This window comes from Temnothorax longispinosus, chromosome 10 (genome assembly GCF_030848805.1).
Source record: "Temnothorax longispinosus isolate EJ_2023e chromosome 10, Tlon_JGU_v1, whole genome shotgun sequence".
In the NCBI taxonomy this organism is placed as follows: Eukaryota; Metazoa; Arthropoda; class Insecta; order Hymenoptera; family Formicidae; genus Temnothorax; species Temnothorax longispinosus.
Genome location: NC_092367.1, coordinates 16315406 through 16329111, shown reverse-complemented (window position 1 = coordinate 16329111; position 13706 = coordinate 16315406). Strand labels below are relative to the sequence as shown.

General features: G+C 40.4%; 1 protein-coding gene across 1 annotated transcript in view; it reads right to left on the bottom strand.

Moving 5' to 3' along the window:
• Positions 1 to 13706, bottom strand: part of LOC139820519 (uncharacterized) — an 88244-nt gene that overhangs the window by 18455 nt on the left and 56083 nt on the right. The window contains exons 3-4 of the mRNA XM_071790886.1: positions 10325 to 10451; positions 8974 to 9144 (exon numbers count right to left, since the gene is read on the bottom strand). Coding sequence (XP_071646987.1) covers positions 8974 to 9144; positions 10325 to 10436 — 283 coding nt within the window. The 5' untranslated portion in view covers positions 10437 to 10451. The remainder of the gene's footprint in view (positions 1 to 8973; positions 9145 to 10324; positions 10452 to 13706) is intronic.

Sequence of the window (13706 nt, the reverse complement as noted above, 5' to 3'; positions counted from 1 at the left end):
TAGGCCACGCTCGTCCTCTTTATAAATTGTATATGATGTATTATTTGTAAATTGTATATGACGTATTAGTTTCTTTCTTGCTAAAAATAATTTTTTTCTACATTTTTTTAGTGAGAAAGATTTGTATATAAAAATATAATATACAAAAATACATATAAAATACATATATAAAAAATACGTTTACTATAATATAAATAAAATGTGTAATTATAATATTTTGTGCTTTTGTACTCGATTGTAATTTTTAATTATTTTGACGAGATTGAGATATCACATTAAGATTATACATATCAATGATTATTAATTTCTTTTATTAAATACTTATTGCAATAATAAAATAAATAAAAAAAGTATAAAATTATTTAGCGTATCGTATTAGCAATTGAATAAAAGTTTAATTTTGAGAAATAAACATTCATATGAAAAAATTTACGATCATTTAAATTAACTTCCTGTAATTTAATTTCTTTTAAATGCTTATTTTCTTGCATACTTATACCATATCATTTGAATACATTTGAACATAACATTATATATTTAAATAATATTTAACAAATTAATAATGTTTAATAGATCAAGCATTTCAAATTCTCTCAACTTTATTTGGTCTAACATGGATCAAAGAATTTTTATCCCCTGAAGGAACTCAGGAATCTTTACTTGGGGATCACAAATATGTAATTGTCCGTTCTCTGTCTTATAAGTATTACTTTCTAAATTTTGCCCGGTGCAGTATTACAATTAAATATCGCGATGCAATTTAATTAATATGTTAGAAATTAGAATTACTGTTAAAGGTTACAATTTCTTCAGCAAGTTTACATCGAAACGCGCGCGAAGCGATAGTGAAAATCTCAGGTGCCAAACAAAACGCAAGTAGTGCAAGGAGTACATTGCTGGAAATTAAGTTTCGCACGTATAACAGAGGAACACGTACTCTCGCACGATTGCATCATTACTGGAGTGGTTTCCGAGCGAGAAAGAACGCTTCCGAGGTGTACGAGCCACGAGGTGGAATCTTCGCGTGACCTTTGAAGATGAACCCTAGGGTTCATGGGCACACACACGAGGAATAGCGCGCGGTGAGCGAGCGATATACCTAGCTGCTGAAACCTTCGATGGTAAAACCGAAGATAAACCGAAGTTAAAAGATCGTGAGTCTACAACTATTGAAGAATACGACAACGTTGCAAGCGTTGTGCTTACAATTATATATAGAATATCACGTAATCAAAAGTCTCGCGAAAATATTACTCTTAATTTATGTTCATTTAATTGATTAATTGCAAAATATATAAACATCGATGTGCGATATATTCTTTAACTTCTGGCATCTCTCTAATGCATCGCAAATCCCGTTACGGATTTTATATTCCCCTGAAGGAGAATTTATATGCGTTTTATATGCAAGCATGACAAATTCGCGAAATGTATAGATATCAAGGTAGGACGGGCCGTAAAGCGGCTCGAGGTATATTTTTATGATGTGCAATTTAACGCGAGGTTCACCAAATGAATATTATAAGGCGCCTGCCCACACGAGCAGGGAGTCTTTGCAAAGTCACTGTAAGGAAAGATCAGCGTGTCAGAGGCAGCACAACAGAGAGACCTATTACTCGTCCAGCGCAATTTTTTCGTATCGCCCGACAAAATTATAATTATCTACGAGGTCGAGACGCGGTGGCGAGAAATCCCCATAATAAGGAAATGCGCGGAGTCAAGGAACTTCTCCTGCGCGTTGAGATAACTCGGACCGCGTTGCGTGCAGGTTTTCAGCCCGCTGACGATCGACTCGCGACGCGGTTAATGGCTACAGCATCACTTTGCGAAGAACGTAATGTGTCAGTGAGCGTTACCCGCAATTAGGGGACCCAAAGTGGACGATTCCGCAGCGGAATACCTTTCATTTTTGAAACGCGATGTTTGCGCACAGCAGCGATCTCGGTTCGAAGACTTTGTGGAGAGACGTCGTGCGACTTCTCTCGGTGAGTCGACGAGGGTTGAGAGACGCGTGGAGCAAATTAGGGCTGGCGATGCATCTCGTCAGCCAAAATACGAAGAGACGTGCGTGTGGCAAAGCGAAAGCTGAAACGATCATTAGTCGAGCAGAAAAGATTCGATTGCCTTGTTTCCCATTTACGTGGCAGTCGTTTCTTGTTTGGCAAAAGATATTTCTTCTTCGCTCACCCGAATCCCGCCCATTTGTGTTTTCGATCGGATATTAAGAAACTTAAGTAGCAGACCCAAAACGTATATACGAAATCACACAGTCAGACTTTCACGATTTGCTTACTCTAATAACAGATAGGTCTCTGGTCTCTGTTTCTCAGCGTCGAAGATACGATCTGTTTATGCAGGGAGTGAAACACAACATGCTAATGGAGGTGAAGAAGAGAAATTCATGCTCGCGCGCGGTAATTATCCGAGGAAAAAAAACGGAAGCTGTTGGTATAACGCGAGATTTCGCGCTGGAAATATTCTTGTTTCATTAACGAACGTTTCAACTGTAAGAGAATCGAAATTATGTTAATACAACACACGTGGCGCATAACGAAGCAATAAAGACTCAGTAGCAATTGCGAAAGCTTACACACTTTAGAAGTTTACATTAGAAACGGTTAATTTGCCGAAGAGGAAACAAAATAATTACTAGCATCGAGGAAGATAAATATTGATAGCGGAGATAAGTACTGATCGCAATGGAACGTCCATTGAGCATCCTGAACATCGTAATGCACGATCGAACAAGATAGGGCTCGCCGCCTTAATAAACACAGCGAGGTGCAGCGTGGTCGCTCTCGTCGACCGTAGAAATCACGGGTCCCGCGTTCTACTATTATTCACCGAGCGAATGGATGACCGACAGTCCGCTTCCTGATTACGGTGCACGATACCTATTTTCAATTTCATTGATTCGATTCAAAAGGCGGCGATAGACACCACTATTCACGAACACGTTCTTCCTGCGCCGTGGCGCTCGCTCCATTCAACCGGCAACAAATTAAGCTGTCAGGTTGTTAAGGCATATTGTTAAGGCGCTTCTAAATGCATGCTAAACGTAGATATTATTTCGACATCAAGTTATCATTCAAATACCGCATAAAACACGTAATAAATGTTTAGATATAGCCGAGAGTCTCTTTCTGTCCCGAGACTTCCCTCCGTATGAGAGGGATGAAAATCAAAGTGCGCAATATCCTTTGACTCACACTGGATATAATACCATAATGTTGAGGATATTAACACGCGAGAGGGAAACGTGTTAACAATGGCGCCTTAGCACCGCGTTATGCGCACGTGATGTTTAGAGCCTAATCTATACGGGATACCCGAGCCAACATATGGACTTCTTTCACTGATGTCTCCAGGTGTGTTATTACAGACGAGGATCTCCGTTTCTTACCTGGGTCAGGGTCTCGGGAATCTACTCGCACACAGACTCTCTCGTCGTCTATACAGAGGCACGCATACGGAGCTCGACTCGCACGCGCGGTGATCTGTCTGCTGCAGGTGTGGAAATTAAAGATTGATGACGAGCGCTGGTGCAAGGTTACCGCCGAGGTCGCGCGGATTCCACCGCGCCGGCAGCAGCACACCCGCGCGGGATAGACGATTTCATACTTGATTACCGTAATCTCGCCTCTCGTGCAAAAACATGACGTTTCGCGGATACAAGGGCGATCTGTCGCATTAACGACTTAGATGAATCTCTGTAGATTCGTTATCGGCCGCCACATGCTACGACAAATGACTAATAAATTAAGAAATTGGGATGGTACAGAGAAGCCATCGTCTCAATTAATTTTGTGTTATACAGGATGATTAGTCCTCGTATTAGCTTTAAACTATAATAACTCTCGTTCTAATCAATTTAATTAACGGCAAACTTTCTCCGCATATTTAAAAATAAAATCGAGTACAAGTTGCAGTAAATTTTACGTGCAATTTTGCAAAATATTTTAGCATATTTACGATGAGAAGATGATAAAATAAAGAATAAAGAGAGATGTCGCGACAAATATGAAGATTATCAAACTATATTCTCGAGAATATAAATGAATTAATCATCCAATGCGTGGTTGAGACGTTGGGATTGAGATTCCTTCGGTTGATTCGAGATAATCAAAGAGTACCGCTTGATCTGATTGAGCTAATTTGCAATTTGAAACGACTTCCAGATGGAACGATAATATGTGTAAGCTTAGCGTATGATTAATAGGCACAACCTGCATCGGAAAATCGCAAATCTGTATTTCCGATTCGCGCCACTTGTCGATTCCTAAGTATCGACAAGTAATCTAACAATATAATGAAAGATACTTGAGGCGATCTTTATGATCTGTGATAATTACCAATTTGTCCAAAGTATTGCAAGAAGCCTGATGTTACACGAAAAAATTTAATTACCGTAATCTTGAATAATTATGGAATAAGACCGTAAACGTATTTATGAGTTACATCCGCGATATCTTGGCCATCCGCTACCTTTTTGACGAGGGTAAAATCTGCCGTGTCGCTTTTTATCCTTTTATATCTTGCGCAGAAATGTTCACGTGCAAAGTATACAAGGCATCGGCTGCCGTTGCTGTCCCAATTGTCGCAGAATCTTAAATTAAAGCTGTTTTGACGTGCTGCGCAAGCCGAAAAATTATGAACCTCATTATGAACCGTGCAACGCAGAAAACATCTCCGCGTTTTCTCAAATACTTGCCCACTTCCACGAAGCGTTTTCAATCTTCGGCCGCTCGTAAATTCGATGCTCCGGCGAGAGATCGGAGATAGCTCCGATCGCGCGCCAGCGGTAAACAGATTAATATTAATAATAGCGGGGCGGCGAAATGATAGACAGTGCCGTTTTTCGTGTATCTGAGAACGGAAGGCCATTTTTCACAATCTTATTTGTGTCTCAGTTGCGAAAATAATCCGAGGGTGAAAAATGAAAATTTCGCCGATGTGTTACGACTCTCCGATATAAAATTAGATCGGCGGTGCTCTCGTGCAACATCGCGGACTCTTTTGCCACGGGCATGATAAGCTCTTGTCTTAATGCTTGTAAATCGTTCCATAATCGATAAGTTACGATTTACGGCCAATAAGTAAAGGAAGAATCGATTGCCTCTTCGGCGAACCGGAGTGAAACTTATTATCACTGGCGCGGCGTGAGTTTGGCAGCATTAATTTCGATACGCCCGCTCTCTCTCTCTCTCTCTCTCTCTCTCTCTCTCTCTCTCTCTCTCCCCCTTTCCCATCGCCGTTATACATATTTTACGCGGCGCTTATGATGTGCGACATAAGTTATGTCTCGTGGAGGAGTATAACAGGGTACGGAGAAAAAAATCGACGCGTTAAGTGGTTAAAAAGTCGGTGTGCGCGCTCGCAATGGCACGTAATTTGGGGTGTTTTGGTGCACCCGAGAGAGCCGCAGATGCAGCAATAATGAATGATAATGGATTGCCAATAAATAATCGTAACGAGAGATAATTTATAACCTGAATAGGTCCTTGTACGTGTCCAAAGCGATTAAGTCCATACCGCGTATATCAGGACGATGGACTAATTGTAAGGTTGATGAATGATTATTACAATAAACATCGTAATGCAGTGTAATTTGCCAGTCCACTTTAGATCAGTCAAATATACTTTCCGAAATTAAGAACAAGATACACGAGGTAATTAATATCAGAAGCAAATGATGAGTTAAAGGATGAGAGAGAGAGAGAGGGGGGGGGAGAGAAAGATGTATAACTTGAGAATCACAGAAGTCATAAATCAGAATCGGTGACGTACGATCTCCATTCGCTCGAAGGAAGGCTTCCTGAAAGCGTATATCAGCTACTGTTCGAATAAATACTCTCTCATTTTCAATGCCGTCTTTGAAAGGCAAGATTCCGTAATCCTGATTAATATCCTTTGAATTATGTAGCCCATGTTTAAAAGATTAACGAATAAGAGTGTCATTGGCTTTAGCCAATCAGTGTATTATTTGCGGCTCCATTATTTTTGTATTATACATTAACAATACTTATCACCACGATCATCTTTAGTCACGATTGAAACGTTCCGCGCATAAAGCGTGAGCTAAGATCTACTTTAGATCTACAATTTCGCATTTATAACGCGAAGCTTGCAAATCTGCAGGCTTATCTTTTTCTAGGCTATTCAGTCACAAGGTTCAAGTTCTCCCAATCGTTGTCGGAGGCAAGTAAGACGGATTACCCGGGCAGGAAAGCGACCCGCGATAAAAACAAGTCGCCGAGCACATGCACCGAGTGCGCGCCGCTTAATACCGTACCGCGTGCGTAGCAGACGATTTAGAAACGCGGCGGACAGACGGTTCACTCGAACAGCTGGAGCAATCATTTCCAATGATGCGGTTCGATTGAAAGCAGTATGCTCGCGCGCCGAGAAATCCGCTCGACTGCCAGATGAGGAAGAGACTCGCGCTGACTCCGGTATACGCGGTGCGAGTTTTGCGCATCTCGCATTCTAAGTCCTTGCATACGTAACAAGAAAGACCGTAATGTCAAATAATACCATCAAATAAAACGTTTCTGCAGTCTTCTTAGACTGGTCAGGCTTCACGACAGCGCGCGCTTCGCACGCACCGGACTATCCTTTGGATAGTTCTAAAGATTGGAACGGTATCAAAAGTCTATATGCGTGCCCGATGAGCGGTATTTATATTCTTTAAACCCTCCGAGATTTATGTGCCGCGGGTTAGCACCTCGTTACCGTTTGGATAAGAATCTGTTGTTCAATGTGCATTCGCTAAGAGAACATACCGAGGGTGACTTATGGAAACGGGCAGGGGCACGTCATTTATTCACGCCGTGGTTTGCAGCACGATCTTACACGTTACTCGACCTTTCGATAACGATTTCTATCTTGTCCGGTTTATCCAGTTCATCTGGCCTATGGTTCACGCATAAGGAAAGATATAAGTGATTATCTACTGAAGTATGCAATATGCAATTTAAAAAAGAGCTGGAAGAACGTTTCAAATATATTAACAAACTAGTAGTCGTCTCGAGCGTTATTCTACTAAGTACTCTATCGTAATAAATTGCTACTCTGCTAAAACAATGTGATTATTATAATAAAATGCACAGAAAAAATTAATGTATTAACAGCATTAGATCTAATTGGCAATAATGTTGTTAATTCAATAACAGTATTAGTGAAACAAATATTTATTTTATTAAAACAAGAGCATGACGTATTAATAAGAATTAATAAGATTATTTCCAAAACTAATGATGTTAATAAATTTCTTTTTCCGTATATTATATATGCAGCAATTATATGTAATTGCTACATATAGTACATGTATAAAGCAATTATATGTAATTGCTTTAATATTTCCATACACGATAAATGACGTTCGTGACTGACTATGTCGATAGCAATTTTTTAAGATATCAACGAGTATATTCGACAGTGGGGGGTCTCCGACTGTCGAGCAAAATTTCCGGGGAAACATTGTTCATTTATACCCGAAGAAACATCTTCGCCGCATCGCCAATATAATTAAATTGGCGATGCGGCGAAATAAATCATTCCCGCGTATTTATCCGCAAAAAAGTGTAGCCGCCGAAAAGTAGATTCTTCTTGTAAATTATAATGAGCCCTAACACACACCCGGCAATTCATCAGTAACCCCGGCAGCGCACGCGATGGTACCCCGCTGGGTCGAATCCGCGTCTTTTACTCCTCGCCTCACCTTCGTCGTATAAATTACGTTCCTTCGCGCAGTATTGAATGGTGTAAAAGGTGGTTCTCTTCATAAATGCAGCATTCACTTATTGTTGGGTCAATTTTTCCAAAAACTGTTCGAGAGACTTGTAAATGGGGAAAAATCGATCCCGCCGACGACGAGCGGCGAGATGAATGCAGAAAGACGGCGGAGGCCAAAGTACAGAGGAAGGGAAATTATTCAAATTCCGTTTGGATGGCAGTTTAATCGCGTGATGTTCGCCACGCAAGTACGTAGACATTAAAGCCCCCGAAATTGCATTGGCCGAGCTGAATACGCCATTTTTGCGTGGCCTCCTTGGTGGCCTCACCTCTGTCCACGGCGACCAATCGCGATCGGTAGCTTAAAAAACGGTACCCGAGAGGTATGCTCGGTGTCGATAAGTATGTGGAGGGAGAGACACACTTCCGGGGAGGCTACACCTGTTACACCGATACCATAAGGCGACCACCTAACGCGGACGATATTCCGATTACTGGCTGTGTGAAAATTAATGACGGTGTAATAAATAATATATCGCCGTATTATTATTAATATCGCGGGAAAAGAGGGCACAATCAGGCCGAGGCCGTAATCATACATCCCCCGGTTTCTTTTATGGCTCGAGATAATTATATATATTCGTCAGAGTGAGAAGAGATTGAACCACTGCCGTCGCGCAATGCTGACCGTATTTTTATGATAATATTTCATTACATGTGCATAAAAAGAAAGAAATAAAGAATTTCATAACACCACGATTTCGTGTTCCCTTACACCCTGGATTGTAAGTTCCAACTTTAATTAAATATCATTACTGTTTCGCGGTGCACAAATATTGCGAATAATAATACTTGAGGCTTCTCTGTTCTCGCAACGGTAGAACGGGAAGAACAATAATTCGTGAGAGGAACAGTCCGCGGAGCCATGCGCAATTACACGAGTGACGTCGAGTATAGCGCATTCAAGATTGATCGCGGCGATGAATACCGCTGTGATTCACGCAGCGACGAGCTAAATACAGGAGAATGAGCCATATAAATCCGCGTCCGCCGCTGCGGAAGTTTTTGCTGCTTGATTTGGACCAGCTGGCAAGAGGATTGTAACGGAAGGCGCAGTGTCGGAAATCATTAATGTCCAGCAACTAAACGTTCGCGCGGTGACTTGCCGCAACGTCTCCGCTCTCCGCGCGGTAGACGACTTCATAACTCATAACAAAAGAAATTTTACAAGAACGTTACCGTGGATGTCGTTGACGCATATGTGAAGATCCTCTCGAAAGATAGGCGAGTCGAAGTTACACTGGCACGTGCAGGAACTGTTTGGCACAAGCAGGCTCGAGCTCGAGGAACTCCGAGAGTAAGGACTGGCGGTGCCGCTGCTAAGCACTGTACAGGCTTCCGTGCAAGAACCTGTAACATATAAATTTCATAAATAATAAATATGTATTATAGAGGCTCAATATATAAAAAATTCAAATTCATTCAGACAATAAGAGCTGAGCGTGATATTTAGCCGCTAAAATTTATTTTACAAAGTTAATAATTAATTACTATAAATCAAAAATACATAACGTACGTTTACTATACGTTTACATACGTAACACATAAACATACGTTAATGCGTACGTTTATATACATATAAATTTCAGTTTCAGCAATATATGTTCGTACAGTTACATTATACCGTGTTTGTTAATTTAAAATAAAATTCGAGATTTCGGCCGAGATAATTCCCTCCAAATGTATAATCCATTTATAAAACCATTCGAATACACATCGATTTATATTTCAACATGTTTTAAGTATCTGATCTGATATCTACGATATAATACAATATCATTTATTAATTGGATTTTACAACGGTCTTTTCCGTACTTTATCTTGTTCAACTTGCAGCTTTGGTTTTTCTACTTTTAATTGATACTGTGTTCGTGTCACGCGTTAAAATACACCATCGTACATTAACGGTCAATTAACCAATCCTTCAAGAATCGGTAACTTGTTCGTGTGCCAAACGTGTTTCGCAGGATCTTTTAGTAACGCGAGGCTCTCTCGAAGTTGCGACGTATAGCCCGTCGGTTGAAATTCACGTGTTCCGATCCTCAGGACGTGTCGTATAATCCAGCCGAGCAAGGACAGGTCGGACAGCTGTCAAACCGTTACATCGTAATTTCACGGTTAATCCGTTACGAACGTCTTTTTATTTCGCGCAGCGGTTGTGTCACGATTTCGCGCAAAATCGTCCTGTTCGGCACTCTCGAACCGTTTTGCTTCCGCGTACCGGAAAATCACACTCAGAGGAATTTGCGCCATATCACCGACGCGAATCGCGAAGGCGCGCTACTCGAATCAGACCACCGAAATGCAACACGTCATAATGTCATCATTACTACAAAGCATTGCGAGAAATCGCAAATAGATATTAGGTCTCGAAATGAAAAACGTGATGTGCCACGAGTGAAAATCCTGTTTGGAGGAAATGTTTGTATTACAGCATTTTTTCAACGCAATACTTTCTTTCGGCCGTCGTCCCGAATTGCCCCGTTCACAGATTAGTAAAACGGTGCCGATTGATACAGAACATATTTACCTTCGATGGTAAAAATATCTCCATCGGCGTGCCGGATGACCGATAATTCCTGACAGCGAACGACGACTTGCAGGAGGTTGAAGCTCGTGAGAACGAGGGCTAGAGAACGCATTTTCCCCACAGCATTCTGCAATACATAAATAGATGTAGGTCGTAAATAATCGAAGGGAATCCGAGAGAAGCGGTAGTTTTATGCGTTTCGTTAACCGCGCGCTCAAACAAGCGCATTCGTTCGGCGTGGCCGATAAGTCATTGAAAATCCCGTGAATTAACGGCCGCTTAATTCCGCGACATTACACAAGAGACTTCCGGCAAATATCCATTTATGGCATATCTTGCCCGTCCCTCGGTCTTCGTTAAACATTGCATCTGTATGCGCTTGCCAAAGGAATATTAGCATACGCGCGTCATTTATCAGAAACGCATTACTATATTATTAGTACATTTTAGATATATATATACATTTAGAGATACACGTAAAGCCAACGTAATATCCCAAAAGCCACGCTTTTGCTATGATAATAAATTAATTCTCTCCACACACGCGGTAGATATACCAGACTTTTTGTATGTTTGCTTTGTAGGATCGCTCACGTATCTTATAAGTACGAGTAGATGCTGAAGATTGAAAAGATACGGATGCTAATTCAGTCATTAAAGTAATCATCCTAAATTTACTAGTATACAACCGGTTGGCGAGTGTTATGATTACGTTAAATGAAATCGCAATTAACCCTAACCCTGGACCTCTCGGTATACCGAAAGGTTCGGTATATCGGTAATCTCCGATGTTTCCCTCGCGTTTTTTACATTTCATAGGTAATCGGTACTATCGGCGTGATTTGCGAGAAATTTACGAGACACAAATCGTTCTCTTCTCTTCTGAGAGAGCCGTTTAGTTGCCCGATTAATCGCCGGGAGTTTCATACCGGTTATCGATTTATTAAGAACACTCAAGCATGGTGACTACCGAGTTTTTTTTTAATTTCCGTCAAATTGTGTTAATCGCAGGAATGAATCACAATTAAGTATAGATAAATCGAGATTGATTATAATCTCGCTTCTCGCTGATAAATCGCCGTTCGATAATCACACCTCGTTCGCCGAATAATTTCATCAGTCTTCGACGACAGGCGCAACCGTAATTTCGGAAGTCCTGCCGCAGGAATCGTAGCGATAAAAAGACGGATGCCGCATATTTCTGATCGGAAAAAATCAAGTGGCGAGACGAAGCGATCGTTATTTATTAATCAAAAGCTCGTTATTGACATGCCGTCCGAGCTCTTACTTAAAATTAATTAGATATTTGGCATCCATTTAATTTCGCAGTTTGTCACAAGCACGGTCCGTGTTCTTAAGCATAAATCTTTTATGCAAATCATGCTAAAGAGGTGTGACAGCGTAGATACATAATCTCATAAAATTTCGTTACGTATCTGTCGAATTTTACGCAACGTCGCTTTATCAGAATTCAATAAGCCCGCAAACGGAACGGGAGACATAATTTTTTGCCTCATATAAATTGTACGCATCGGCCGTTTTGTCTCTAAGAAATTTAATAAGCGTTGCAAATGACTAGTTATTTATCCGTGTATAATCATCCTCTCGTAATAACCTTCTCGCTAAAGAAATCTCTGTGGCAGGTGTTGGAAATTGCGCTATCGCGATTATATTAATCGGTCGATGAGTTGCATTCGAAGTCTGATTATTGAATCTTAGCGCGCGTAGGCTATAAACGCTGTCAAGCGCGCGGTAATTATACAGTGCGCGTTCACCGCGAAATCGTGTTAATAATTATTTACGGCGAGACCGTCTCTGAGACGCATCTCTCACGTTGCACTTGCAACCGGACTACACTTTGATTAAATTCCCTCCCCTATACGCGCTCGTCTTGTAATTACCTCGACGTACGCTTGAAAGCTTCTCAGTCGTCGAAAAAGGTGATGAAGGTAGCCGAGAGAAAGTGACGCTATATACCTTTTCGTCAGAGAGATAACAAGCCACGCTATACATGTAAGGATATCATTCGGGCAGATGTTCAAACGAGATGAGCCAATAAAATATCTCAAGGGAGCGCGATAAAAGTGCGCCTGTTGAAGAGAATTAAAAATTCACGGTGTGATCAAGTGCCTCTATAAAAGCGGCCTATCTCGTCACTAAATTCAGTTACTGGAAGGAAAACAGCGTTCGCATTAGCGTTTCTTGGAAACTTGGTTCGACGCAAACGAACGACACGTCTCTCTCTTTCTCTTTCTTTCTCCCACGATTTTCTCGGGATCGAACAAATGCTTAGAGGGACACTTGAAGAGGAGAATTCGACGGATTTTTCGTGACCGCGTTGATAAAGCCGGCTGCCGACCAACGAACTGCGCGGCGGTTAATAAATATAAATCTCTTTTACGAATGATCGTAAATGCCAATGCGCTTCTTAATTATGCGTGACTCGTCAATAGTGATGTCACTTTGGAAATCGTACGCACAGCTAAAGTAAACACGGATTCTGCTATCATCGTTTTATAATGAGATGCTAATATCTTATTTTGTTGAGTGCCGAATTTATTGCCGATACCGTATAGCATGTCGAAATGTTCACGCTGAATCTAATAAGAAGCGTTAGCTTGGCCGTCGTTTTAATTAAAGCTCTTTATCAATCTATTTATCGCCAAATTATTACTCCGTTATCGTCTCATAGATGTCAACTTGGCTGTAGCTTATTTACGCTCCAATTTTATAAGAAATTAAATTATGTAATTTAAAAAAAAAATATTTAATGAACGTTTCAATATCGAAAATTAATTACGCGCGCAGTTATAGACAAATCTGCAATTGTAGATAATATTCTACAAAATATATATAAAATTATATTTCGAAGAATATATAACCCTCTATAGGGTAACTGGGGGGAATATGCCACTCGTTATGTTTAACAAAGCTACAGCTAGGAGCGTTGTTGTAAATACTGTGAAATTGTTAAAAATATTATATCTGACGTTTTGCCCAAGTTTTACTTACTTCCTGTCAGCATTATAGTTTTTATGGGGTAAGTACAGTATGACAAGTATGACAACGTGCTTTTTAGAATTTTCTTAGTGTTTTATTGAAATTGTAATAAAAATATTTTTTTACATGTTTTTAGACAAGAATGCCCTTCTAAAGTTAAATTACTATACATGTTTGTATATGTGGCATATTACCCCCACATGGGGGTAATATGCCGCTTTTGCAACACTTTTGTATTTCTTTCTTTTTAATAGTAAAGAATCAAAATATTTCATTAAAACCATATATAAATAACAGATAAAAGAAGGAAAAAGAAGACCAGTATGCAAAGATACCTCAATAGGACAAAAAATCATATTTTTCTTAAGTGTGGCCCCCGAGT